General features: G+C 54.3%; 1 protein-coding gene across 5 annotated transcripts in view; it reads left to right on the forward strand.

The window, feature by feature from the left end:
• PLCG1 (phospholipase C gamma 1) overlaps positions 1–27,076 on the forward strand; it is a 45,270-nt gene extending 18,194 nt beyond the window's left edge. The window contains exons 2-32 of one of the 5 annotated variants that reach the window (XM_071446978.1): positions 2,447–2,599; positions 2,900–2,993; positions 3,419–3,466; positions 7,990–8,074; positions 9,121–9,204; positions 9,375–9,397; positions 10,424–10,496; positions 11,462–11,563; positions 12,230–12,348; positions 13,126–13,211; positions 14,145–14,265; positions 14,641–14,809; positions 15,235–15,357; positions 16,199–16,300; positions 16,535–16,722; positions 16,986–17,186; positions 17,554–17,673; positions 17,947–18,127; positions 18,379–18,456; positions 18,911–19,014; positions 19,262–19,358; positions 19,461–19,533; positions 19,750–19,907; positions 20,394–20,490; positions 20,921–21,145; positions 21,937–22,085; positions 24,246–24,360; positions 24,569–24,730; positions 25,241–25,329; positions 25,948–26,135; positions 26,475–27,076. In XM_071446978.1, coding sequence (XP_071303079.1) covers positions 2,447–2,599; positions 2,900–2,993; positions 3,419–3,466; positions 7,990–8,074; positions 9,121–9,204; positions 9,375–9,397; positions 10,424–10,496; positions 11,462–11,563; positions 12,230–12,348; positions 13,126–13,211; positions 14,145–14,265; positions 14,641–14,809; positions 15,235–15,357; positions 16,199–16,300; positions 16,535–16,722; positions 16,986–17,186; positions 17,554–17,673; positions 17,947–18,127; positions 18,379–18,456; positions 18,911–19,014; positions 19,262–19,358; positions 19,461–19,533; positions 19,750–19,907; positions 20,394–20,490; positions 20,921–21,145; positions 21,937–22,085; positions 24,246–24,360; positions 24,569–24,730; positions 25,241–25,329; positions 25,948–26,135; positions 26,475–26,517 — 3,650 coding nt within the window. In that variant the 3' untranslated portion in view covers positions 26,518–27,076. The remainder of the gene's footprint in view (positions 1–2,446; positions 2,600–2,899; positions 2,994–3,418; positions 3,467–7,989; positions 8,075–9,120; positions 9,205–9,374; positions 9,398–10,423; positions 10,497–11,461; positions 11,564–12,229; positions 12,349–13,125; positions 13,212–14,144; positions 14,266–14,640; positions 14,810–15,234; positions 15,358–16,198; positions 16,301–16,534; positions 16,723–16,985; positions 17,187–17,553; positions 17,674–17,946; positions 18,128–18,378; positions 18,457–18,910; positions 19,015–19,261; positions 19,359–19,460; positions 19,534–19,749; positions 19,908–20,393; positions 20,491–20,920; positions 21,146–21,936; positions 22,086–24,245; positions 24,361–24,568; positions 24,731–25,240; positions 25,330–25,947; positions 26,136–26,474) is intronic. The other 4 variants (XM_071446980.1, XM_071446979.1, XM_071446981.1 and 1 more) reach the window with 4 other exon arrangements.
• Positions 27,077–27,221: the final 145 nt, after the last annotated feature.

A 27,221-nucleotide genomic window follows, 5' to 3' on the forward strand; every position in this document is an offset into this window, starting at 1 on the left:
AGGAGTGTAGGGGATACACTATGAAGGTGCTGCAGAATGTAATCTTATCCCCAAAGAGTTGCAGCTGAACCAATTACTAAAAATGAGGAGCAGGCCTGATGTTAACAGGCCACACCTGAAGCCAATAAGAACAGTGGTATAAAAGAGTGGGTTGGTGGGATCTGCAGTCAGATGAGGACTGCAAGGACCAGGAACAGTCAGTGCTTAGAGGAGATGCCTGTGAGAAGCATCGAGGAGGTATGAAACTCTGGGGATATGGAATCCTTGCACTGTAATGATAATAGAACTCTTGATACATGAGACAACAGAGGAAAATCCCTCCAGCCCTCCTTTCCCTGGTGGCTGGCAGGGTAGCCTGGGCTCAGCCCTGTGCTGCACTAAGCAAACCCCAGCACAGCCTTCCCCAGCACACCCAGGCAGCTTTGGGAGGGTGAGAAAGAAGAGCAAGCAGCTGCAGGTATGCGTGGGTAGGAGGTTCCTGCCCCATCCCCACGGATCCTGCCCTTTGCCCTAGGAATTCCCTGCGTGCTTTTGTCCTTGATAAGCACCTCACTTGCTCCAGGGCTCTCTCCACTGCGTGGATTTTAGGTATGCACTCTGTAACAGCAGCTCTGCCTCTCTGGGTAGTAACCTCCTGGTGTTGTGTGCAGGGAGGGGTGAGCACAGGGCACAGCCACCTCTGCAGCATCCCAAAGTGCAGGCAGTCTGCTTGCAAAGGCAGGGCAGGAATATCCCAGCACCTTCCTTTGGTAGTTATTGCCTGGTAAATTATCATGAAAAACCATCTGACGTGTTTTCCCCCCCCTGTGTTGGTCAAACCCTGCATCCTCCAAGGACAGGATTAGCCTTCAACCTCACTGTGCGTGTCCTGGATGCAAGGACCTGAGCTGTGCTATGGGTTTTTGTGGGCTAAAATAACCTGCTGTGTCACTAAGGACGTGAGCACATGGGTAAGGTTATGGCAGGGCATGCTAACATTTGAGCTGCCAGACAGCTCCTTTCCAAAGGGTAGGTGATGCCTCAAAAAGTCACATTCTTGCTTATTTTAGGAAGCTTGTCTGTCCTTCCTTTGCAGCCCCAAGGAACTGGGTCATTCTATGCTCTTGTCACAGCTTGATGAGCTTTGGAGGGTTATTAGATTCACAGAATATCCTGAGTTGGGAGGGACCCACAAGTCTCATGAAATGCAGCTCCTGGCTCTGCTCAGGACACCCCCAGAGTTCACAGAGTGGTCAGTCTGATGTGTGCTGTGCCAGGCAATGAACAGGCTGCCACTGTCTCCAGGTGCACCCTCAGTGCTGCACAGGAGCAGGATCCAAGAGAGGATCCCGTGTTCTTTGTGCTTTACAAGTCCTCCCAAAGTCAATCCCTGTGTCTGCCTTGCTGTGGGGTTTGGAGAGAGCATCATCTCTCATGCTGCAGTTTAGTGCTGTGGGTGATGAGCCAGGCCACATTTCTGTCTAGTTTTAAGCTGCATTAAATAGAAATGAAAGGCAAGATGATCCACAGTGAGTGCAGTAAGTGGAGTTTAATTGGGATGAATTACATGCCAGGTTTGCAGTAATCTCCATCCTGCATTGCTCAGAAGCATCATCTGCTTTGGAAATGTGACTCAGAAATGTTGTTATTTGATTCCCACAAGCATTTAAGAAACTATTTTTCCAGGAAGCAAAAATTCTTGGGTTTGGGTTGGGTTTCATTGTTTTGGGTTTGTTTTTTTTTTTTTTTTTTTCCCTTGCTGCTGCTGCTGTTTTCTCTTTGTTCTATGGCAATAGGAATCCTTTCCCAGAATTTCCTCTGGGGAGGGAGGCTCTGAGATGCTCCCTTTTCAGTGTCCTCCTTGCTTAGTGCTAATGTTCCAGCATGCTCACAGCTGCCTCTTCCTGGGGATCCCTGTGGGGGAGACATTCAGGTGTTTCTGGGGAGCACAGAGGTAACTGGGAGGGTTCTGGCTGGGGAAACCTCCTTGGGAAGCAGTGAGAGGGGGCTGTTCTTAATGGGTGTCAGCCTGGGGCTGCCATCATGTGCTAGGGGCTAACCCAGCTCTTCAGATGACTGCATCCACTTCATCTCTGTGTAGGGGGATAGAATATAAGCAAATAACGATAGTGTAGAAAGTAATCTTGCCCCTAAGGAGTTGCAGCTGGGCCAGTTATCAAAGATTAGGAACAGGCCTGACTTTAACAGGCCAATGAGAAGAAGAGTGCTATAAAAGAGTGGGGTGGCTGGGTGAGAAGGGAACTGGAGTCAGTGGCTGCTTTGTGAAGAGGAAAGAGTCAGTGCTCTGAGGAGGTGCCCATGAGAAACACCCGGAAGGTTTGGGACTTTTCTGATAAGGAGACAACAGTGTGGAACCCCTGCAATAAGATGACAACATCTGTGCCCTTCCTTCTCCAGTGCTGTGGGAATTCCAAGCTGTTCACTGAATGTTTTCCCTCTCTCCCAGTGGACATTCGTGAGATCAAGGAGATCCGGCCAGGGAGGAACTCGCGGGACTTTGACCGCTACCAGGAGGATCCATGTTTCCGACCAGAGCACTCTCACTGCTTTGTCGTCCTCTACGGCACAGAATTCCGCCTGAAAACCCTCAGCTTGCAAGGTAGAGCTCTCCTGGGGCTGTGCCAGGCAGGGTTGAGCCAGAGTTTCATCCTCACAGAGCCCAAACAGCTTTGCTGCTTGGGGACAAAGATAAGTCACAGCTCTCGGGAGCTGGAGGAGGAGGGAGTGGGACATGCAGGGAGGGGAGCCCAGCCACAGCATCTCTGGGGGGGGAAATGTTACCAGAAAGGGGGTGAAGCAAGGAATAGGGCATGTAAGGTGCTGGGGATAGTCCCAGGAGGTTTGGGTTGGTGATCAAGCCTGTGTGTCCAGTCTTCCCTCTTCTATACATTTTCCACAGCCACTTCTGAGGATGAGGTCAATATGTGGATCAAGGGGCTGAACTGGCTGGTGGCAGACACTCTGAGAGCACCCACCCCCCTGCAGATTGAAAGGTGAGGAAAGCCTTTTCCTGCACTTGTTTTCTTTTTTCCCCCTTCTGTCTGTTTTGACAGAAAAAGGTGAGCACAGTGACATCTCATTCCTCTCTGAGCCGTGCTGACCCAGCACTTCTGCCTCTGCACTCAGGAAGCTTCATCCTGCTGACCCCAGAGTCTGATCTCATGCATCAGGGAGAAGGAGTTTTACCACAAATTGATATTTCTGTGTGTGCATAGCCTGTATTATCTGGAGCACTTCAGCACAGAGGCACTTTTAAAGCAGAACTTGTATGAAAATAGGGTAGGCTGCCTGTGAAAGGGGCAGAGCTGGGCTCTCTGGTGGGAAGGAGGGGTGTGGGAGGGGATGCTGTGGCTCTGAGCATCCTCCAGAGAGGGGCTGGAGCAGGGGCTGAGTGTGTGCCTGTTTGTGCCTCCCCCAGGTGGCTCCGGAAGCAGTTCTACTCCCTGGATCGCAACCGGGAGGACAGGTGAGGAGGGAGGGTTGGGCTGGAGGGCTTCACCTTTCACTTGAAACCCTCTGGGGGTTTTGTTGGGTTCTTTAGGCTTTTAATGCTCATTTTTGAGGAACCTTTAATCCAAGTCTCAGACTTCCCTGGCTGATTTTCACTGAATTAAAAAAAAAGCATAAAAAAGCTGCCTTGTTTTCCTGACCCAGTTCTCAGCTGTTTGGACCCAGTAACACCTTGACACCTTCCCCCCAGATGGCACCACCCAAGGAGGCAGACATCAAAGAGCCAAGAGGAGTTCAGGGCCCCCCATCAGGGCTGAACTGGGTTGTGTTTATTATTCCCCACCCTGTTTGTTCTGTTCTCCTTTTCTGAGGCCCATAAGGGCATGGATCATCCCACTGCTTGGCTTGTGGGGCTCTTGGGTGAGTACTTGGTGTTGTGCTAGCAAGGAAAATGTCATGAGGAGGTGAGGGAAGGGAATTAGGTCATGATTCACCATGAGATAAGGGAGGGGACATTTTCCTGCTGGGGAGCTGAGTTTCACCGTGCTCTGCTCTCTGTCCCACTGCCATCACCAGTGCTGGCTGCCAGCCTGCTCTTACTGAGCTGCTGTTGTTTGCCTCCTTGCATCCATCCTGAGACATGCCTCTCCCCTAGCAGTGATGTTAACTGAGCCCATTAACCTTTCAGCATTGATCCCTCCCCTGGGGGCACCAGCCCTGCCTGCTGTGCAGCACCTGGGTCCCACCTGCCCCTTTTCCATGCTCTGATCTCCAGAGAGGGCTGCCTGCAGAGCACTGGGGTCCGGAGCATCCTCTGCTTTGTCCTTGTTGTGCCCCTCCCAGGACAGCCAGCCAGGGGATCAATTGATCCTGGCCAGGAGTGTGTTGCATGGGGCAGATCCTGCTGCACTGGATGTTTTTGCCTTTGCAGTGATTTGTTCTGTGAGAGAGCACTGCTGGGTGCATGTGACCGTGTTCACAGGGGCTCAGGTTGAGGGAAAAGATGAGGATCTGACTCCATGTTTCAGAAGGCTTGATTTATTATTTTATGATATATATTACATTAAAACTATACTAAAAGAATAGAAGAAAGGATTTCATCAGAAGGCTGGCTAAGAATAGAGAAGGAAGAATGATAACAAAGGCTTGTGGCTTTGTGGACTCTCTGTCTGAGCCAGCTGGGCTGTGATTGGCCATTAATTAGAAACAGCCACATGGGTCAATCCCAGATGCACCTGTTGCATTCCACAGCAGCAGATAACCATTGGTTACATTTTGTTCTTGAGGCCTCTCAGCTTCTCAGGAGGAAAAATCCTAAGGAAAGGATTTTTCATAAAAGATGTCTGCGACAGGTGCATGAGGATTTTGTGGAGGGGGGAGAAATCCTCACAGAAAAGGAGGAAATCCTCACAGAAAGGGAAGAAGAGGAGCTTTAATCTGTTGCAGCTGCCCTGCATAAGCCACACACCTTTTGAATTTAGGCTTGGGCTGTATACACAGTGATGACTGGGCACAGTATTTCCTGATTCTGCAAAGGAGAGCACTGAGGCAGGTGCAGGGGTAGCTGTGTGGAGGAGGAACACAGGAAAAGTGGAAATAATTGGTCCTTTTTTCCCCCTGTTTATGCAGTAAAAGTGATGGAATGGCATGCCAGCAGCACACAAGGAGATTGCAGGTGTAGAAATGTGTGCCCAAGGCAGGTCAGCAGAGCTGACAGCCAGCCTGTTGCATCCCTGTTGATTCTATTGATATCATCTTTCTATTAGCATGTGGAATTAAGGCAGCAAAATCCAATACATTCCTTACCTGTCACCCACAGGGAGAGGTTTCAGTGCAGAATTAGGAGAGCTGCTGCTCCAGCCCAGGCAGTGAGAGGAGTAAAACATCAGAAGAGCTGTGGAAAGATTTGGGGTCTTCCCATTTTACAAACATTTTACAAGCATCCATGTGTTTTCTGCAAGGTAGAGGCTACAGTTATGTGACATACACATCTCCTGGATTAAATCTCAGCCCCTGTGAGGCACTCCAGCATTCAATTTAATGTCACTGAGCTCTTTGCTTTTGCCTCAGAGCCTGGAAGTGGGTTTTCAAAGGGAACAGTGAGTTGTGATTTTTATTTTTTTTTAAGACCCCACTTACACACCATCCTTGATCCTTTCCAGAGCAGAGAGGGTTTTGGCAGCTGCAGAAATCATTCCCAGCATTTGTGTACCCCATGGCTCCTGTGCTGGAGCCCTTTCCTCTCTCTGCCTTCCCTGTCTGGGGGCTGGGCTGTCCCTTGCAGCCCCAGCAGATGGTGGCTGTTTCCACTGGCTGCTGGCCCTTTGGGTATTTGTTTTTCCAAGGGAGGTTAGGTGGAAAGAGGAGGATAACAGGATGCTGGGTTTTTTTTCCTAATTGCTCTGGAGGAGACTGTTTCACCTCTGGCCAGGAGAGCTGCCCATGGCTCTGGGAGCAGCATTTACACCCTGAGGGCTGGCAGGGGAATGTTTCCATCCCTTGTGAGAGGGCTGGATCTCTGGCCTGTTTGTCATGAAACCTTAAAAATTGTCCTGGAGAAAAAATGAGTTTATTTTGTTTTTACTTTCTAGTCTGAAAATACTACCAAGCTGTTTATCCAAGGTCTCCAGCAGTTTAACATGATGAGTAACACACAATAAATAAAATCCTTCTGTACCCTGTCCTCCTCCTGTGGCTGGGAGGGAAATGCTGGTCACAGCTTTGACAGGGCTTGCTCTTGTCACATCAGTGAGCAGGGCTGTGCTCCAGCACCTCCTGTGAAACAGCTCAGCATCCCCAGAGCTGAGTGGCAGCTCCAGAGAGCCCCCAGGCATGGCTGCTGCTGCTCCTCCAGCCTCTCCTGCTCCTTTTCCATGAGCTTTTTGCAGCCTCATGCTCTCACCAGGGAGGGATTGCTGCTGGGCAGCCCTGGGGGCTCTGTGTGTGCTCTTGGGGGCCCATGACAGCTGTTACATGCTGGGGTTCCTGGTGTGTGATGGCCTCTCTTGCTGTGCTCTTGCTCACTGCACACATTTCCCTCTCACCCAGGGCCCCCTGTCTGTGCCTGCTGGGTGTGCTGGAGGAGGGCAAGGGCAGGAGCTCCTGCCCAGAGCACTCACTGTGAGCCCCCAGGGTAACTTCAGCTGCCCCGGGAGGTGGAGGTGCAGGGGAGATGCTTGTGCTGTGTGTGTTGCTGACAGTACAGCATGAGGGAAGGGGAGCTGGGGCCATTTCCCAGCTTCTTTTTCATTCTTTTTTTTTCTTTTTCTGTTCTGCCAGTGAGTGGCAGGACACGGCAAAGTCTTGGCTGGCCTTGGGCAGGGCGTAGGAGCTGGGCCAGGTCCTGCTCTGGCTGTGTGTGGGTCTGAGGGCAGGAACAAGGGCTCTCTGTGTGCTGCTGGCTGCCCAGCCCTGGGCTCTGCAGCGCCTGACACCAGCCTGCTTCTCCCTCTCCATCCCTCCTCCTTCCTGTGCTCTTTGAGATCACCCTGCTTCCAGGGAAGAGTGTAAAAAAGATGTCACATGTGAATGCCAGCATGCCCCTGGGTTCAATCCCCTGTGCAGGGCATCTTCCCTGCTATTTTTATATTTGCACCCCAAAGCCATAAGGATTTCCAGACTTGCCCTATGCTTTGTGGGATGGGGGAGCATCCTGTAGGATCCTGTGTTCCCATGTGCTCAGTGGGGGACAGGAGCACCATCTGTGACTGCAGGGGTGGACTCCCAGGACTTGCTTTTAAGGAAGGAGCTGCCAGAAAATGATTGGACACAGACCCCTCAGCTTCTAAACCCTGCAGATGGGAGGCATCCTCATTTTTCCTTGCTGCAGGGCTGGTGCCCCATGTGGGGACAGCCTGGAACAGGCAAGGGCAGCCCAGAGCTCCTTCCTGCCTGTCTCTGCCTGCTGGGCTGTGGGATCCTGCTCAGGATGGAGGAAAACACTGGAGCTTTCCCTGGTGTGGAACCAGCACCTTTGGTGTGGAGGGCTTTGGGAAGCACAGCCATGCAGCCTGTGGGGCTGGGGGAGCACAGCTGGGCACGATGGGTGCCTGTGCCTGGGGACCTAAAATGGCTTTTCTCCTCTCCTTAAGATAAAATTAGCTGAGTCCTAACCACTTAGAGAGCCTGTCCTCCTCCAGCAGGCCAGGGAGTGGGTTTTGGAAGGGAGTTGGTCACCCAGCATCCATGCTGAGGCACAGATACTTGAGAAATGCTTCTTCCTGGTTGTTCATTTAAAGCAGTGGGTGCTGCCTGTCAGCTGTGGCATCAGCTCCATTGGGCAGAGGCTGCTGGGCTCACCCTGCTCTGTCAAGAGTTGCAGGAGCAGTGTTTGCAGTCCCCACTGATGTGCAGATACCTCTCTCTGCATCCTCCTGGGGTGACCCATCCATCCATCCATCCATCCATCCATCCATCCATCCATCCCCAGCTGGTGTCCCTTTGGGCACAGCCTCTCTGTGCCTGTTCCAGCCCCAGGGTGAGACGCCCCCCTCCATCCCAGACAGCTGACCAGGTATCCCCTCTTTCCCTGCTGAGCAGGATCTCTGCCAAGGATCTGAAGAACATGCTGTCCCAGGTCAACTACCGCGTGCCCAACATGAGGTTCCTGCGCGAGCGACTCACGGTGAGCGTGTGGCCCCTCTGCTCTCCCCTCAGCAGCCCAGTGCCTGCCTTGGAGCAAGAACTGCTGGTGGTTCAACTCCCAGGGAGTGTTTGCATATTGCAGAGCCTCCCAGCCTTTCCTGGGAGGGCCCCCACCCACGGTGGTGACTGAAGAGGTGCCAGCTCCCACTGGGTGCCGCGCCCTGGCCCATTTGTGGCCAGCACCCTCTCCTTACCCCACCCTGCCTCCCACACTCCCCTCATTGCTCCTGGCTCCAGTCACGGGCTGGTGCTGGTGGGGTAGAGTGCAGAACAGCTGCCAGGTCCTGCATCCTGGCTCTTGCACCCCCTGCCAGGGAGTGATGCTCTGCCAGCATCGCCACTGACCCGGGCATGAAGGGTCATCTCATGGTGAGCAGCTGCTCCCACCAGCACAGAACTCCAAGGCCAAAGAGTGGGGTATCCAGAGGAGGGCACACACTTTGGGTCTTGCAGTTTCCAGACACTTCAGACACTCTGGGCAAACAAAAAATCTAATTATCCTTTTGTAGGTATTCAGTAAGTGGTGACACTTTATCATTGTGTGGGTTGCCTTTGTGTGGGTGAGCTTGGGGGATTGTGAAGCTTATTTTAGGATGTGCCTGTGCCCTGGGCACTGCAGGGTCCTGCTGGCTCCAGCAGAGACTGTGGCAGATCTGTTAAGATTGGAAAAGCCCTCTAAAATAATTGAGTCCAACCATTACCCAGCCACTGCCATGTCTGCTAAACCATGTCCCCACGTGCCACATCAACATATTTTCTGAGCAGGTGCAGGGATGGTGACTCCACCACTGCCTGGGCAGCCTGTTCCAGTGCCTGATCACTGTCTGCATGAATTTTTCAAAATATCCAATCTATCCCTCCCCTGGTGCAACTTGAGGCCATTGTGCAGGAGGCAAAGTCTGGATGGGTTTTGGCCTTTTTCTCCTCTTTTTTTCCCCAAGGATACTGGTGGGAAGAGACATTCCTTAAGCCATGCAGAGTTACCTCTGGCCTCTGTAAAACCTCTGGATTTGATTTGTTTTTCAGGATGTGGAGCAGAGGAATGGAGATATCACATATGGACAGTTTGCACAGCTCTACCGCAGCCTCATGTTCAGTGCCCAGAAAACAGTAAGAGCTGAATTCTCTGGGGGAGGAGAGGGAAGGGAGAAACCTTATTTGTTACTGGGCATTCCCACTTAATTGACTTTTTAACCCTGCTGCCCTTGGGGTGAGCTCTTCTCTTGGGAGTAAAGAAGTTACTGAGTGCAAACCTAATGCTTGTGCTTCTTCTTTTGCAGATGGATGTCCCGTTCTTGGAAAGGTGGACAATTCTCTGTGTTTTCTGGGGAAGGGGCTGTTTCCTTTTGCTCCAAAACATGCTCTGGGGCCTGCAGCAGCATGTTGGGATGGGGCATTATGCACTTCTCCTGCTCCTGTGCTGCCTGTGGTTCTGTGCTCTGAGCAAGCATCAATGCTGTAGACACTTGGGCTCAGGGCAGGGAGGGCTCTCTCCCTCCCATCCAGCTCAGGCCAGTTGGTTGATGTGGTCAGATCTCAAGCCATCTCCCAGGGATTGTGCTCATGGTGGCTGCAGAGCCCTCCCCACCCAGGCAGTGCCAGCTGTGCCCTTCCCTGCCCTCTGCTCACCTTGGCTGTGAGAGAAAGAGCTTGAATTTAGACACAGGAGCTAAAGAGTGAAAGACTTACTGACTTGTCCAATGGCTGCCTTCCTTTTTTTTCCTATAACCATAGAAAAGGTGTCAGGACCCTCAGCAGAGCATCTGGCTCAGCCCTCTGCCCAGGGCAGCCAGCACTGCCCAGTCCCCTTTGGATTTTGTGGTGTTAGTGCCCAGCATGGCCCTTGGCTGTCCATTGTGACTTTCAGCACTCATGGACCACTCTTTTGATATCATCACCTACAGACAGTTCCCTTCTTCATTCCCTGTCTTGCCTCCATGAGCCCATGTTCTCTGCATACCTGTAGGTCTGTCCTGTCTGCAGTCACCCCTTAACTGCCCTGCCCCTATTTAGTTCTTTACACTCAGGTTCAAACCAAACCCTCTATTTTTTTAATTTATTTTTTCCACTAATCCATCCCTCTAATGGTTTTTGCTGCCCTTCACCAGAGCTTTGTGTTACCATGCCCTTGTCAGTGTGATCCCTGGAGGGGTCCCTGGTTCTGGCATGTGGACATGTGTTTGCTCTCCTCAGCTCTCTGCTCATCCACTCTGCTCCCTCAGTGCTGCATGCCCAGGGCACAGCTGGCTGTGCCAGGGAGGGGGCAGATGGCATCTCACAGGGTGTGCTGCACCACTGACTGAAGCTTCTCTCCCTCTCTGCTTGCCAGGGGTGCAGAAAGGTCTGAGCACTTCAGGGTGTCACTGCTGGAGCTGCAGAAGTTTTTGCTGGAGTACCAGAGGGTGAGCTCAGCACAGGCAGTGGGGAGGGACAGTGGGGTGGGCACTGGTGACATTAGGGGTGCAGTGCTCCTTGCCCTGGGGCTGGGATGATTGGGCTCTGGGCTGCTCTGCCTGGCACAGCTCATCCTTCTGGGGCAGGAGGTGTTGTAGGGGAAGTGCTGGGGAGGGCAAACCTGAACTCAGCTGGGCACCCTGGCCAGGAAAGGAACCAGGAGATGTGGGAGGAGTGGGGGTCCCAGGAGGCAGGAACTGATCAGGGGGGGTTGACCCAGTCCCTGTGCCCTCAGCTGGTCACCAAAGGTTTGCTGCAGCCAAGGTTATGTCCATCCTGTTGCTCAGGAGGTGTCAGCAGTTCCTGAGGAGCAGCTGATGGATTCATCTGCTGATTCTTCCATTTAAAACAATCTTGGGTCACTCAGCAAGCACAGCATGCATGTGCAGACACACACAGAGGCACCAGCTGTGCCTTTGTGGGCAGCACAGACCCCTTGGCTCTTGCCAGGTTCCTGTCTCATTGCTGGTCTCCTCCAGGAGGGCAGGGCTGGCTGGCAGAACCCTGTCCCCCACTGCCACCTCCCTGCCTGTGCTCTGCAGCCAGCAGGGAGTTAACCAGTGGGGAGATGCAGTGTTTTGGTGGCTAATGAAGGAAACCCAGGGAGAGAGAGCCAGAGGAAGCTGGGTTGGCTTCTGCTGCTGAAGGAGGAGGGATGGCAGATGTTGTTCAAAGGAGCTATTGGAGAGAAAAATGCACGGCATTGAGAAAATGAAGCCCACTCAGAAGCAGGGCAGATTTCCCCCTTGTGTGCTCTCCAGCACTTGTGCTGACAGTTGAGTTCCTGGCAGAGATGGTCTTGCATCAAAAACCACCTCCTTAATGGTTAAAGCTTCCAACTGGCTGAGCTGCATGTGGTTTGCAGTAATACATTCTGAAATGGCTCCTTTTATGTCTCCCCTGGGCTTTGCAGGAGCTCTGGGCTGCAGATCCCCTTCAGGTACAGGAATTCATGTTCAACTTCCTGAGAGACCCCTTGAGGGAGATTGATGAGCCTTATTTCTCCCTGGATGAAGTAAGACACCTTGAAGGTGGCGTGTGTGGGGTGGGGTGAGGCAGGGGATGGCAGCCCTGGTGTGATGTGTGCTGAGGTGTGGCAGCTCTGCTGTCTGTGCCTTTGCTGCAGGGTGGGGGTGCTGGGAGGGTCACAGCTCCTGGGAGATGGACAGGGTTGGCAAAGGGAATGGCTTCTGGGCTGTCCTTTAGTGCTGGGTGTGTGAGCTGGGAGCACTCACCAGGCAGCTCATCTGGAGGAGGAGAGGAGCTGCCTTGGGGTATGTAAGGATCTCTTCAAAGCAAAAAGAGCTGAATAAAAAACAAAAACAACTAGAGATGACCATGTCACTGGCACTCTGGACTAAGCCAAGGTCCCTTGACCCACATGGCCTTAGTGAGCTATTGCCTGCCATGTGAGCTGCAAAATAAAATGCAGAGCTGTTAATTTGTCTCTGTCTGGGTCACAGGGTCTGGCACACAGGATCTGGCAGAGCTCAGGGGGTAGGTGGCAGTGCCCAAGCTGTGGTCACTCAGGCACCCTGGCTCAGGGAGCTGCTGTGCTGGGGGCAGCCCTGGTCAGTCTGTGCTGGATGTGTGCTGGCACAGAGTGGGAGATGTGTGTGAAACTAAACACAGCAGCTGGCTCCTCTGCATCATTAACACATTTCTGTTTCTTCCTGAGCAGTTTCTCACCTTCCTGTTTTCCAAAGAGAACAGCATCTGGAACTCACAGCTGGACATGGTGTGTCTGGAGAACATGAACAACCCTCTCTCCCATTACTGGATCTCCTCCTCACACAACACGTAAGGACAAGGGGAGGGCTCTCTCCACCCAGCTGCTCTCAGCATCCTTTTCTCAAGTTAGAGTGGGAGTATTTTGCCTGATTCCAGTGATGTGTCAAGGAGGCTTTTCCAAACCAAGGCCAGTACATCAGAGACCTTCCTCTTGGTTCCCCACTCCTCCCTTCTGTTATTTTGCCATAAATGTTTTGCTCAGGCACTGTCAGCAGCACAGATCTGCAAAGGCCTTCAGGTGCCTTCACGTCCTGAGCTGTTGCTCTGGTAATTTCTCACCATTAGCAATGTCATTCTCCAGAGCCCCTCAGGACAGATGTGATAAACCCTGTCAGGCTGAAATTGGCCATTTTCCACTCTCTGCTGCTAGAATAATTTTGCAGGAACTGCTTTCTGTGCAGACAGGCTCTGTCTGTGCTCTGTGCTCATGCTAACCCAAATTTAAAGGACTGAGAGCCTAAGCCAGCTGAGCAGCCCTGAGGGCAGGCAGTGACATCCTGTCTGCCTGCAAGAGCTCATCTAACCCTGCTCTGGGTCTGCAGGGGGCTCTTTGTGGCACCAGGGCTGATATTGCTGTCTGAGCTTTGTCTCAGGAGCTGGGGCTGGAGCTCACAGGAGTTCTGGCAGCAGGGGCAGAGCTGAACCCCTCACCCGGGCCAAGTGTCAGGTGTGGAGAAGCACCACTCCTGCCACTCCACGTGCCAGAGGCAGGTCCCCAGTGTCCCAGCAGACACCTGTGCCCTCAGTGGGCCTGTCAGTGTGCTGATGTGTTGTCTCACCTGGAAGGTACCTGACGGGGGATCAGTTCTCGAGCGAGTCCTCGCTGGAGGCGTACGCGCGCTGCCTGCGCATGGGCTGCCGCTGCATCGAACGTGAGTACCAGGAACGGCCCTCCTGCCTCAGCACTGCAGCTGCTGCTGCTCAGGGAGGCTTTGCAAGGAGGGCAGAGCTGAAGGCTGGCCTGGCCAGTGGCAACATTAACTGTAGGAGCAATGGGGATGGTGGGGACGGACGGAGATGAGAGATCTCTGCAGCCAGGGCTGGAACTTGGGGTTTATTGCAAAGGGCCCTGCTGGGAGCTGCCAGCCACAGCTCAGAGCAGGGCTGGGAGAAGAGAGGGGTAGAGAGGATGAGAGAGAGAGGATGAGAGGGTAAGGGAGTAAAAAAGGTGAGAGAGAAAAAGCGTAAGAGTGAGGTTCCTGTTACAATACAATAAAACTTCTGTGTTGAATATTCCACTAACCAATCTTGTACAATATACAAATCCTATAGCATTTACACACAGTTACATTACCGTACTGTGTTATATTTTAAACCCTAAAAACTACTCTTTGGACCCCTTCTGCCAAGCTAGTAGGGTCTGCTCTGACCCTTGGATCTGTCTGCAAGCAGAGGGTGTTGTTTGATCAAAAGGGGATTACCTTCAGCTGGCCACACCATTGTTTTCCAGTTGTTCAGTAACTGAGGTATCTCAAAGCTTGCTTTCATTTCAATCTCGCTTATAGTTTCTATATTCTCAAAATCTTTTGCCAGACAATCATATTTATAAGGCTTTCCTGTTTCATCTTCCCCAACAATTAACACCATGATGTGCAGAAAGAGCTGAGGTCATTTGCTTTGTGGGACTGGGTGATTTGTGCCCAAGGTTTTGGTCCTGTAGAAAGATCAGGGCTTTCAGTGACCACCTCACTCCTTTATTGCCTTCCAGTACATGTGCCAGCAGCACCTGGCTCAGCCCATCTCATGTCCATGTCTTGCCTCTGTTCCAGCCTTTGGGCTAAGTTTCCCCTGTGGGTCTCTTTCAGTGGATTGCTGGGATGGTCCTGATGGCATGCCAGTCATCTACCATGGACACACCTTAACCACCAAGATCAAGTTCTCTGATGTCTTGGTCACCATCAAGGAGCATGCCTTTGTCACCTCTGAGTGAGTACAGCAGCACTTCAGCTAGCAGGGCAGAGAGAGAGGGTGGAGCCCAGGTAGCAAACTGCAGCTCACTCTATCCAGAGCTGCAGCACAAGGCCTGGATGTGGTGGGAAGAAAAGGTGTCGTGTCTGCCAGCCCAAGGGAGATTTTTCCCATAAAAATGTTATGGGAGAGAGGGCTTTGGGTAAACCCAGTAGTTTGGGAGTCCTTCCCCACCCTGTGTCCTCCTGAAGGGTGGCTACAGGCAGCACAGGTGGCTGTTGGTGTGAGCTGCTCCTGGAGGGCACAGAGGCCAGGCTTTGAGACAGAGCTCAGAAGGCCTTGGTTCCATCCAGATCCCCGTGCTGGTTTTGATGGCTCTGCTCCTTCTCCCAGTTTCCCTGTCATTCTGTCCATTGAGGACCACTGCAGCATTGCTCAGCAGAGGAACATGGCTCAGAATTTCAAGAAGGTCTTTGGAGACATGCTCTTGACCAAACCAGTCGATATTTCTGCTGATGGCCTTCCATCTCCAAACCAGCTCAAGAGGAAGATTCTCATCAAGGTGAGTTCCCTTGCCCAGCAAAGCTCCTAAGTGAGGGAGTGGGCTGAGGGTTTGGGACTGAAGGCAGCTGCCTTTGGAAAGGGGGGGTTGGCAGTGTAGGGGTGGAAGTGGAGACCTGATGCTAAGAACAACTGGATACAAAAAAGCTCTCTCAGAGGATTCTCTCTTTCAGAGAATCTGCTGGGAAATGAGCTTAGCAGCTGGCTGCTGCCTTTCTTTGAGGGCATGGGGGATGTTGGCATTTCTGCTTCAGGAACCTTTGGAAGAAGGGGTGGGACTTCAGTGCTGTTTGATGATCCCTGTGACATATGGGTCTCGTTTATTCTAATCTGGAGGACCCCACTGCAGCAGACATGAGCTTTTAGGGCTGTTCACCAGGAAATCTGCTGCTTTTTGGGTGCCTGACCCCCTCTCTCCTCTCTCAGCACAAGAAGCTGGCGGAGGGCAGCGCTTACGAGGAGCTGCCCACATCTGTGATGTACTCAGAGAATGACATCAGCAACTCCATCAAGAATGGGATCCTCTACCTGGAAGACCCCATCAATCACGTATGTCTGTGCCATGGTGGCCCAGGCCCTGCTCTGAGGGCTCTGTCAGGTGCTGTGTGTGCTGGAAGGAAGGGCTGTGGTGCAAATGATTGAAGAGGCTCTCGGTCTGTCTGGTTTCCTCAGGTGTCCCTGAAGGCTGGGGGTGTTTTATGCTGCCTCTCTCTGAGCTCTTCCCTAGGAATCTCCTGTGGGCCCTTGGTAGAGGCAGAAGGCTGAGCTAGAGGGAGCTCTGGGCCAAGGCACTGCAGCCTGTGATTTGTGCTGCAGGAATTTCTGGAGATGGCTGCGCTTCCAGCCCTGCTCCTGCCAAGTGCCTGCACACCTGGCACACTAAGCAAGGGTTTATCTTTGTAAACAGTGAGTGTTCATCACTGTGTGCATTTACTCACAGCCCACCTTCAGCAGCTTTACTCTGCTGAGGGTCTGTCTGGCAAAGCCACAATGCAAATGGAACAGAGTTTAAAAAAAAAACAAACAGTAATATGCAATGGTAAATCCACCTAAACATCTCTGATATCTTCACCTCAGATTGCCCCTGTGCTGAGTCTATACAGACTGGGGTTCTTTGCATTGATTTGCTCTTCATTTGGTCTTCTCCTTTTATTAAGTGTTGGAGTGTTTGCAGTGTGATTTGTCACATGCTGGGTTTTTTGCTTCTGATAAATCCGGGGATCTGGGGGATATCTTGGAAGCTCCTGTGACTCACTGGAATCAGTGTTGGTGGCTGTCCTTCACAAACCTGATGGTCCCTCCCTGTACTGGTCAGGAGATGATCCCATGGGTGGGTGGGCAGTCTGGTGCTTCCCCAGGGGTCTCTTTGCCAGAGTTCATGTCCTTGCAGGAGTGGAACCCGCATTACTTTGTGCTGACCAGCAGCAAGATCTATTACTCTGGGGAGACAACCAGTGACCAAGGAAACGAGGATGAGGAAGAGCAGAAGGAGGTGAGGGCTCTCCTGTGAGACTGTGAGTTGTCCCCTAAGGAAGGGACTTGACTGCCCAAGGGGCTGAGCATTGCCATTGCCAGCTGACTTGAGGGGGAGATCCTGTGGTGGGGAGGATGGGAGCTGCTTCAGGAGCTCCCTGCTCCTAGCTGGAAGACCCCTGAGCAGAGCAGAATCCAGCACCATGAGCCTGCCCTCAGTGGCCCAAGGTGATGGCTTTTTTGCCCCTGCCAGGTGAGCAACAGCACGGAGCTGCACTCCACGGAGAAGTGGTTCCACGGGAAGCTGGGAGCGGGCCGTGACGGGCGGCACATCGCGGAGCGGCTGCTGACGGAATACTGCATCGAGACAGGGGCCCCTGATGGCTCCTTCCTGGTCAGGGAGAGCGAGACCTTCGTGGGGGACTACACCCTCTCCTTCTGGTGAGGGCCCCGCTGCTCTGTGTCGCTCTGGGGTTGTTTTCTCTTGGCATGTCCTTCAGTGGTGGGGTCCCCTTGGTGGCTGGCCTGTGAGCGGTCTCTCCCCTGTTCCTGTGCCCAGCATCATGTCTGCTCCCTGTCCCAGTGCAGGAGGGTCAAGTCTCTTATGCAGTCACTCTCCAGTGTGGCAGGAATGCCATGTCAGGCTGGAGCTGAGGTGCAAAATCAAGGCTGGCTTACCCTGTCCCTCCCTCCCTGTCCCACAGGCGCAACGGGAAGGTGCAGCACTGCCGGATCCACTCGCGGCAGGACGCCGGCAGCCCCAAGTTCTTCCTGACGGACAACCTGGTGTTTGACAGCCTCTACGACCTCATCACCCACTACCAGGAGGTGCCACTGAGGTGCAACGAGTTTGAGATGAGGCTGACAGAGCCAGTGCCGCAGACCAATGCCCACGAGAGCAAAGAGTGAGTGCACGTGTGTGTCCATTGGGCAGTTGGACGCTGAGGAAGCTCTCCCAGATCTCTCCTCAGCCATTCATCCCTTGCTGGAGTTTTCTGGTCCCCACTTTCTCCCCATGGAGCTCTGTCACAGCAGCCATGCTGGCCAGCTTTGTTGTTCATGGAGCTGAGTGTCGTGGAGGCTCAGTGCAGGGCACAGAGCTGCTGGGTTTGGTTGGGATGCCCTGTGCCATGCCTCACCAAAGGCTCTGATCCTTCCTGCCCCACTGCAGTCCCTGTCTTCCTCTGGAGGATTCAAGGAGCCTTTTAGGGGCTGGGGTGTGGGATGGGCTGTGTGTGTGTGACCTGTGCACAGCAATGTCTCTCCTGCCAGGTGGTACCATGCCAACCTCACACGAGCCCAAGCTGAGCACATGCTGATGAGGGTGCCCCGTGATGGAGCCTTCCTGGTGCGCAAGAGGAGCGAGCCCAGCTCCTACGCCATCTCCTTCAGGTGTGTCCCTGCCACAAGGGTGGTGGGTGCTGGAGGTGGGATGCTGCAGTGTGTGAGAGAGCAGGACAGCTGCCATCAGCCAGCACTGAGCCCTCCCAGAACTCCTGTTGCTCTGGGATGGCCCTTGAGATCCTGCTCTTCCTCCCATCTTCCAATGGGGGATGACTGCTCGGCCGCCTCACCAGGGACATCTTTTCCTTGGTGTCTCTATTTTGGCAGAGACCTTCTCTTGCCAGGTGCCAAGAGGCCTCTCCCTGTGTTTCCTCCCTGCAGGGCAGAAGGGAAGATCAAGCACTGCCGGGTGCAGCAGGAGGGGCAGACTGTGCTGCTGGGCAACTCTGAGTTTGAGAGCCTGGTGGACCTGATCAGCTACTACGAGAAGCACCCGCTGTACCGCAAGATGAAGCTGCGCTACCCCATCAACGAGGAGACCCTGGAGAAGATCGGCACAGCGGTGAGTGCAGGAGCCAGAGAATCATGGACAGGTCCTTTTTGAGGTGGTGGTGGGTGAGCCCTCTCTGTGCTTTGCAGCCCAAACCTTGTGGGGCTTCCTGACACTTGAGTGGAGTTTGGTGCTGCCCCTCTGAGCCTGGGCTGTCTGCAGCAGCATCAGTGCCTTCCTGGGGCACTGTCCCACCTACCCCAAGGTAGGGAGCCTTTTCCCCTGCACTCACTGCTGTAACCACTGTCCCTTTGCTTCCACAGGAGCCAGACTATGGAGCCCTGTATGAGGGACGCCATCCTGGGTTCTATGTGGAAGCCAACCCCATGCCCACCTTCAAGGTACACTCTCACTGTTTGGCACAAAACAAACTGCAGGGCTGGAGGGTTTAGCAACGATCTTTTCATTTTCTAAGAGCTGTATTAGTTTGCACACCTATTTCTAAACCATGAAGAGAGAGACAGTGGAGGTTGAACCTCCAGTTCCCAGGCTGGGCTGCCTCTTGTTCTGAGCTCTCCAAACCAAGCCCCTCAGTGGCTCTTGGGACAGAGGAGAGTGCCTGTGTGGGGCCATACCAGACCTGAGAGCTCTGCTTTGGCATAAATGGGGGCCTTGATTTGCTCTGCAGGGTGTCACTAGGTCTGGCAGCAGGGCTGGATGCTGCCTGCCTGCACGTGATGGGCCTCACAGCCCCCCAACAAACACATCTGTGGTGGGAGGTGATCTCTCATGCTGTGGGCTCCTTGTCCACATGTCCATTCCCTGTCAGCCTCATGGGACCCCTCCTCATTGCAGTGTGCAGTCAAAGCCCTGTTTGACTACAAGGCACAGAGGGAGGATGAGCTCACCTTCACCAAAAATGCCATCATCCAGAATGTGGAGAAACAGGAAGGAGGCTGGTGAGTTGGTCCTGAGCCTCCCTTTCCCATGGGGATATATGGTCAAACCTTGCTGTCACCATCCACACAAAGGTGTGTCCACTCTAGGAGTGGGTCTGTCTGGGGATTACCCATGAGCAGCAGAGTTCCAAAGCCTCACAAACCCTAAAAGCAGATGATGGAAGAGCTGCCTGTTCCCCTCACCCCCACTCAGAATACTCTGGGGTCTCATGTCCAGTGCTGACATTGCCCCTTCCCTCCCTTCCAGGTGGAGAGGAGATTATGGTGGCAAAAAGCAGCTGTGGTTCCCTTCCAACTACGTGGAGGAAATTACAAGTCCCACCAGCCTGGAGCCGGAGCGGGAGGTGAGTGTGGCCGTGAGTGCAGCAAGGAGGGTTTGTGCCCCCTCTGAGCGGGGCTGCCCTGCCCTCTGTGCCCAGCACCATCCTGCTGTGCTTCCTTCCCAGCAGCAGCTGGATGAGAACAGCCCCCTGGGAGACCTGCTTGGAGGCGTCCTGGACGTGCCCTCCTGCCAGATCGGTGAGTGCCAGGGAGGGAGCATTGCAAAGGCTTCTTGAGGCTTCTCAGCCCTCACTTATTGCTGCCTGGGCTCCATCTGTTGCCTCCAGAAATGGGAGTTTCCTGTAGCTGTCGAGTGCTGGGGTGGCCTCGAGTCCCTGTGCCTATCTTCTCCCTTGCTGCCTGTGGAGGGCTTGGCTCAGCACCTGCAGTGATGCTGTCCCCTGTCCCTCACAGCCATCCGCCCCGAGGGCAAGAACAACCGGCTGTTCGTGTTCTCCATCAGCATGTCCTCGCTGTCACGGCTGTCCCTGGACGTGGCGGCCGACACGCACGAGGACCTGCTCGACTGGGTGAAGAAGATCCGGGAGGCAGCTCAGACAGCTGATGCCAGGGTGAGGCTGGGGAGCCCCTGGCAGGGCAGGAGGCATCTGCTGGGTCTGCAGCTGCTGGGTTTTCCAGGACTGAGGAGCTGGTGCGGGGTGGGCTGGCAGAGCAGTTGCAGAGGTGATAAAGCCAGAGCAATCGTGGACAATGTGGCAAGGGGTGGTGGCTTGAGAGGTTCAGGGTGGGTATTTGGGACAATTGGACAACTGGATGGGTGCTACAGCCTCAGGAAGTGGGGAGTCTCCATCAGTGAAGGGTGGCAAGGCCACAGATGCCCTGTGCTGGGACCAGTGCCAGTCCTGCTCTGGGCAGGATGTAGGACCTAGCCAGGCCCTGCCTGTGTGATGTCCCCCATGCAGACCTGGCAGATCTGCTGGTGGTCCCCACAGTGTGGGCAGGAGCCACACCAAGCAGTGAGGGTCAGTTTGTGAGCTGGGTCATCCATCACCACTGCTCCTACCTGGCCTGACCCCTCTCTCACCCTTTCTTGGCAGCTCTCTGAAGGGAAGATGATGGAGAGGAGAAAGAAGATTGCCCTGGAGCTTTCAGAACTGGTGGTCTATTGCCGTCCTGTGCCTTTTGATGAAGAGAGTGAGCATCTGCTGAGCTGGTGGCCCTCACAGGCATTCACTGTGGCATTACAGACCCTGTGCTGTGCCCCAAGGGGCTGCTTTGGCTAGATCTCAGCAGAGGCTAGGTGTCCAAATCCCCAGTTCACCTTGGAGCTCTGGGTAGCTCCAGAGGGTACCAGTTCCCTTCCCTGGCCCTCTGTTCCTGGGGTCTGTCAGCGTGCATAGCAGCTGCTGAGGGAGTGGGGCTGGGGAGCATCGTGTCTGGCCAGTGGGAGCTGTGTTGGTGCTCTGTCATTGGTGTTGGGCACCTGGCACACACCCACTGGGGTGTGGGACACTCGCTGGTGGCTGCCCCAGGGGTGAGAGGATGGCATCAGCAAGGAGCTGGGCTGGTTGAGTGTCAGCAAAGGGAGTGTGCCCCTGGCTCACACAGCACTGTCCCCTGGCAGAGATCGGCACAGAGAGGGCCTGTTACCGGGACATGTCCTCCTTTCCCGAGACCAAGGCAGAGAAGTACGTGAACAAGATCAAGGGCAAGAAGTTCCTGCAGTACAACCGCCTGCAGCTGTCCCGCATCTACCCCAAGGGCCAGCGCCTCGACTCCTCCAACTACGACCCCCTGCCCATGTGGATCTGTGGCAGCCAGCTGGTGGCACTCAACTTCCAGACCCCTGGTGAGGGCAGCAGGCAGGGTGGGCTGGTGCCTGGGGTGCCCTGTGCCACCTCAAAGCCACCTGCTGAGCCCTGCTCCTGGAAAATGGGGGACTGGGAAGGTCTTGGAAGGGCTCTGCAGGCAGTGAGACCCAGCTCCAGAGGGCTGGATTGAGCCAAGGAGCTGCACTGAGGTTGGGGATTGTGCCATGATGAGAGTAAGATGGAATGGAGAGGAGGCAGGGGATGGGTTCTCCCAGGTGTCTGGGGACAAGCAGGGCAGGCAGGGCAGGTGCCAAAGGGGATGGTGCTGCCCCAGGCTTGGGACACCAGCTGGGTGCATGGTCTGGGTCCAGCTGGCTGCTCTTCTTGCCTTTGCCCAGCTTCCATTCCTGCTCCTGCCGTGCAGTCCAGCCTTCCTGTCCCTGGCCTTTGCCAAACCCTGCTGTGAGCCTGCTCAGCTCACCAGCACACCAGCAAACAACCTGCCTCTTCTTTCCTGCTGCCTTTTCATTCCTTCTGTGAATTCAGGCATCTCACAGGGGGGTTGGCAAATGCTACAGGCAGCACATGGAAGGCTGAAAATAGAAGGAAAAGAGGGAGGTGACCCATGGAGCACTGGGTAGTTGGGCAGATCATGCATGGCAGAGTCACCTCATGGCCCTGACACGTGGGGACACATTGCTCAGCATTGCCAAGGGGTGAGCCAGGTCCTCTTGCCAAGGGCTTCCTGGGACACATCAGTGATGGGGGTGATGATCCAGCTTGTGCACAGGGTATCCTTCATCTCCTGTCTCTCCTGCCTGTGCTCTAGACAAGCCCATGCAGATGAACCAGGCCTTGTTCATGTCCAGTGGCCAGTGTGGGTACGTCCTGCAGCCAACCAACATGAGGGACGACATCTTTGACCCCTTTGACAAGAGCACACTGCGGGGCACAGAACCACTCTCCATCTCCATTGAGGTCAGTACCTCCTCCTGGTGTGGGGGAATGCAGGCTCAGACCCCAGTGGGGTACCAGATTTGGGGTGAGAGAATGGTTTTTTTTGGGCTCCTGGCTCTGCCTGCCGCTGCTCCTCACCAAGCCCCTGTCCTGCAGCACAGACTGGGAGAACCCTCACTGTCCCTGTGAAGGGCTGCCACTTGGAGGGAAATCTGGGGCTTTGGAGCATCACAGGATCGTGGACTGGTTTGGATTAGAAGGGACCCTAAAGGCCCCTCGCTGCTGAGGGTGCCTGGAGAGGAGCAGCAGGAGCATCCCGGGATGCTCCCCCAGGACTCCTCCTGTGCAGGTCCCCGTGCCAGCAGGTGGCATCCACGAGCCGCAGAGGTGACATCAGAGGTGACATCCCTGTCCCCAGACTGCATCCACAGGCCAGCAACACAAGAGCTGTGTCTTGTCCCCTCCTTGTCACTCAGTTGCTCCAGGCTCGATGTTTCCATTTCCCCTTTCTCGTGGCCCCTCTTGGGAAGATGCTTGAGGTCAGGGCAAACTTCTCAGGCCATTTCTGTGTTGTGCTGCCGGTGATGATAAGAGGAGGGTGCCAAAGGATGGAGTGTGGATGCTTGATGAGGTTTTTTTACTTCCCTAATGGTGCAGCTGAGGCTGGATTGTTCCTGTGTCAGCTCTCAGAGCTGCACAGCAGAGGCTCTGCAGGGACGTGGGAGAGCTCGCCAGGCAAAGCTCTGGAGGGCTGTGCCAAACCAGCTGGCTCTCATGTTTGGAGCAGCAGGGTCCAGCAACCTGTGCAGGCATTCCCTGTGGTCTCAGAACCAAGCTATGGGTCAACAGTCTGCTTTGCCAGTCCCCTCAGCTCGTGTAGACCTTGGGGAAGATGCAGTGGAGATCCTGCCTTCAGGTGCTCACAGGTTTCCTCTGTGGCCACCTCTGTTTTGGAGTGATCCCATCTAAAAAAGCCACAGCCGTTCTCCATGAGGACTCTCTATCATGTACCCTCTGCACCACTGACCCCATGCCCACTGTCTCCCTAAAAATTCCCTGTGTAGGGGGATAGAATATAAGCAAATAAAGATAGTGTAGAAAGTAATCTTACCCCTAAGGAGTTGCAGCTGGGACAATTATCAAAGATTAGGAACAGGCCTGACTTTAACAGGCCACAGGTGTAACCAATGAGAAGAAGAGTGCTATAAATGAGTGGGGTGGCTGGGTGAGAAGGGAATTGGAGTCAGTGGCTGCTTTGTGAAGGAGAAAGAGTCAGTGCTCTGAGGAGCTGCCCACAAGAAACACCAGGAAGGTTTGGAACTTTTGTGATAAGGAGACAACAGTGTGGAACCCCTGCAATAAGATGAAAACATCCCTGCCCCATTCTGTTTTCCAAGCTCTTCCTGCACCTCAGGGTGCAGCTGCCCCCACTAAGTGTCAAGAGTCATTGTGCCATAGCCAGTCACTGTCGCCTTTAAGAGACAGGCTCAGCCTCTCATTGTCTGGCAGAGCTGCCTGCTGTCCCCACCAAAGCCAGCTTTCATGGATGGAGAAGCCATCTCGAGCCCAGCATGACTCAAAGCACATGATCCAGAGTTGGCAGCAGGTCCTTCCCCTGCAGCAGCAGCGTGCTGCAGCGACATATGGCCACGGGCAAGGGGGAGCTGCCATGGCTCTCTCCTGCGAGGAGGCAGCTTGGCATCTCAGTGGAGCACAGCCTGTGCTGCAGGCACGAGGAGAGCAGGGCTGGAGAGCAGCTCCTTTTCCTCCTCACACCAAGGCAGGAGGGCTGAGAAGTTTTAGCAAAGATGAGGGGGTCCAGCCTGGTGCTCCCAGCAGGGAACAGGGCTCAGTGGGAGCCCAGCTCCAGCTTGGCCAGCTGAGGGAGGGATGCTGTGGCCCAGGCCTGGCTGTGCTGGCAGCAGGCAGGAACCTGGAGCAGTTCATCTGGGGTTTTTTGTGGCTTACAAGTCAAACTGTGGATCAAGAACACTATAGCAGGTTCCAGGGGTGGGAGCTATTTCTCTCTGAGCTGCCGCCTGGGCTGGCTGTCAGTGTTGCTTCTCTCTCCAATTAGCAGAGCCAGGGTGATTTATTTGGGAAGAAAATGTCCTGGTATGCAAAAACATTTTTTCCCCTTTGTTCCTGTCTCTTACCAAGCCTCTCCTGCTCTCTGCTCAGGTCCTGGGGGCCCGGCACCTTCCCAAAAATGGAAGGGGAATCGTTTGTCCTTTCGTGGAGGTGGAGGTGTCTGGTGCTGAGTACGACAATGCCAAGCAGAAAACAGAGATCGTGGGTGAGTGGGGTGGGGAAGGGAGGGGATGAGCCATGGCTCACACCAGGATCAGAGCACTCCTGATGCTGGTGTGAGCCCTGGGCTCTGCAGCAAGGCCTGGCACTGAGCTGGGAGCTGCCCTCGTGCTGCCCCTGAGCCCAGCATCAGCCATGGGGGCAGTGGAAGGACTCAGTGGGGCTGCCCACTGACAGCTGTGTTTTGTGAGCAGCTGACAACGGCCTGAACCCTCTCTGGACCCCGAAGCAGTTCCACTTTCAGGTCAGCAACCCTGACTTTGCCTTCCTGCGCTTCGTGGTCTACGAGGAGGACATGTTCAGCGATGAGAACTTCCTGGCTCAGGCTACCTTCCTGGTGAAAGGCTTGAAGACAGGTGAGGCACTTGGGATAGCAGGGAGGGTGTCATGATGCTCCTCACCAGTTCACACTGTTAGCCAGGGAGATGCTGATTTTCATGGGAGGGTGTTGTTGGGCTGGCTTAGCCTGTCCCCATGACAGGTCACATCCCCAACCAGTTACAGAAGGCAGAGCCAATTGCTAACAGCCCTTGGGGCCACCTGCCACTTTGAGGGAAATTTGGGGGTTTGGAGAATCACAGAATTGTAGACTGAATGGATTGGAATTGGTTTGGATTAGAAGGGACCCTAAAGCCTATCTAGTTTCAGCCCCACTGCCATGGGCAGGGACACCTTCCACTACCCCAGGCTGCTCCAAGCCCCATTCACCCTGACCTTGGACATTTCCAGGGATGGGGCAGTCACAGCTTCTCTTGGCAGAAGAGAAAAAGGGTCTTGTGAGAGAAAAACCCCCTTGAGTCCTGTGCCAGGGCACTGCTACCTCCCCTCCTGTGCAGTGAGTGACACCAGGGCTGTCTCTGCCATAGGTTTCCGAGCTGTTCCCCTCAAGAACAACTACAGTGAGAACCTGGAGCTGGCTTCTCTGCTTGTCAAGATAGACATTTTCCCTTGCAAGGTGAGGCTGGCTGCACACACGAGAAGGTGGTGACCATGCTGTAGGGCTGAGGAGCAGAGCCAGTGAGCCCAGCCTGGCCCTGCCCATTCTCCTGCTCAGCTGGGGCAGTGAGGCTCAGTGCTGCCTGGCCTGAGTGCCTGTGCATGGCTGAATTCCCAGTGCTGCTCCTTAGGGATGCCCAGCAGGGACAGCAAGCACACAGGGTTTGCCTCCTGCAGCAGTTTCAGGCAGGGTCCTGCCTGCACTGGGTTTGACTTGCCTGGAAATCCCTCCAGCAAAAGCTGGAGAAGGCGGATTTGTCACAGTGCCTGTCTGTGCTCCAGGGACATTGCAGCTCAGGATCACAGAGCTGGCTGGCCTGGGGCTGTCCCTGTTGGCATAAACAGAGGGCAGGGCTCCTTCTGAGACAGATGGTTCTTTTATTTCTTCATTTAAAATGGTGCTGGTGGGAGCCAGCGATGGCTGTTAGAGCAGCTGCACAGTGCAAACCCCAAGCCCCCATGAGCCCTGGACACCCTGCAGGGCAGCCAGAGCCCTGCACTACGACTGCCCTTACTACAGGGTGTATGCTTTGAAATCACAAACCCTTGACTACAGCATTTTTTTCCATCATCCAAGCAGGAAAATGGCGAAATAAACCTCTTCAATGCTTCATCCCTACGGGAACGAGCAGGGGATGGCTCCAGCCAGCTGCTGGCAAGCAGAGGCAGAGAGGGCTCCTTTGAGCTGAGGTACCAGCAGCCCTTCGAGGATTTCCGTGTGGCCCCAGAGCAGCTCGCTGACCACTTTGAGAGCCGGGAGCGAAGGTGAGGCCAGTCAGCTCTTCAGCAGCAGCATAACACACCCCCTGCATTTAGTCTGGCTGGAGGCAATGAATGCAGCCTCCCCCTAGCCCAAAGTGGAGCTGCTGCCTTGTTGGCTGCTTGCAAACCCTAAATTTGAGCTGCAAGTTGTGCCAGTGCTTGTGGCAGTCACTGCTATGGGAGTAGGGTGGGACAGCACAGCTGGTGCCATTATCCCCAATCGTGGGAGATGTGGCTGAGTTCCTGCTTTACTCCAGTGGGCGACTGGAGCCCAGCAGAGCGTTGTCCTTGGCCATGCCACGGCGAGGCTGAGCTGTGTCCCCTCTGTGTGCCCCTTTGCAGGGTACTGCGGAGGACCCGGGTCAACGGGGACAACCGGCTGTAGCCCACCCTGGCGGGCGAAAGCACCTCCAGTGCTTGTGAATCTCACAGCACGCTGTGAACTGGTTTCTATGGAAACGGCACTGCTATGGCCTACTTTCAGGCAGCTTTTCCAGTTTCTCTGCTGAAGTGTGTTCAAGTGGAGAACTAAAAAAAAAAAAAAAGTATTGGAAATAAACCCCACCCCGAACCAGCCCCAAGCACCCAGCAACCTTCACCACGAAGCCCTTAAGAAGCGTCGGTGCGGCCAGGCTGCCAGAGGCCACAGACCAAACTGTCTATAATCACAAGAAGAGACCTAAAAATTCCCCATCCAGCCTCTGCGTACCTGCTCTGCCTGTAATCCAGAGATCGTGTGCAGCTGCGGGAGCCTGTTTGCAGCCATCCTGTGCTGTGTCCATTCCCAGAGCTCTGGGCCTGCAGTGAGCACAGCAGCACCTCTGTCTGTCCTGGTGACACCACATCTGCCCTGTATAGCCACTGCCGAAGGGTCCAGTAGTGAAACTCTACATTTACAGGGCCACTCTAGCTTTAAATGACAATAAAAGTGTCAGTATTAGGTGTGTGCTGGCTCGGGTGTCTGGTGGTCTGTGCCCTGCAGAGCTGAGGTTCCTGAGGAGAGGCTGCACTGCTCCCTCCTTTCTCCTGGTTTTAGGGGAGGAAAAATAACTATAAACAGCCCCAGGTTTTATGCTGTTCACTCAAAAG

Source organism: Agelaius tricolor, unplaced genomic scaffold (assembly GCF_023055355.1).
Source record: "Agelaius tricolor isolate 1412-34295 unplaced genomic scaffold, bAgeTri1.0.p SCAF_23, whole genome shotgun sequence".
NCBI lineage: Eukaryota > Metazoa > Chordata > Aves > Passeriformes > Icteridae > Agelaius > Agelaius tricolor.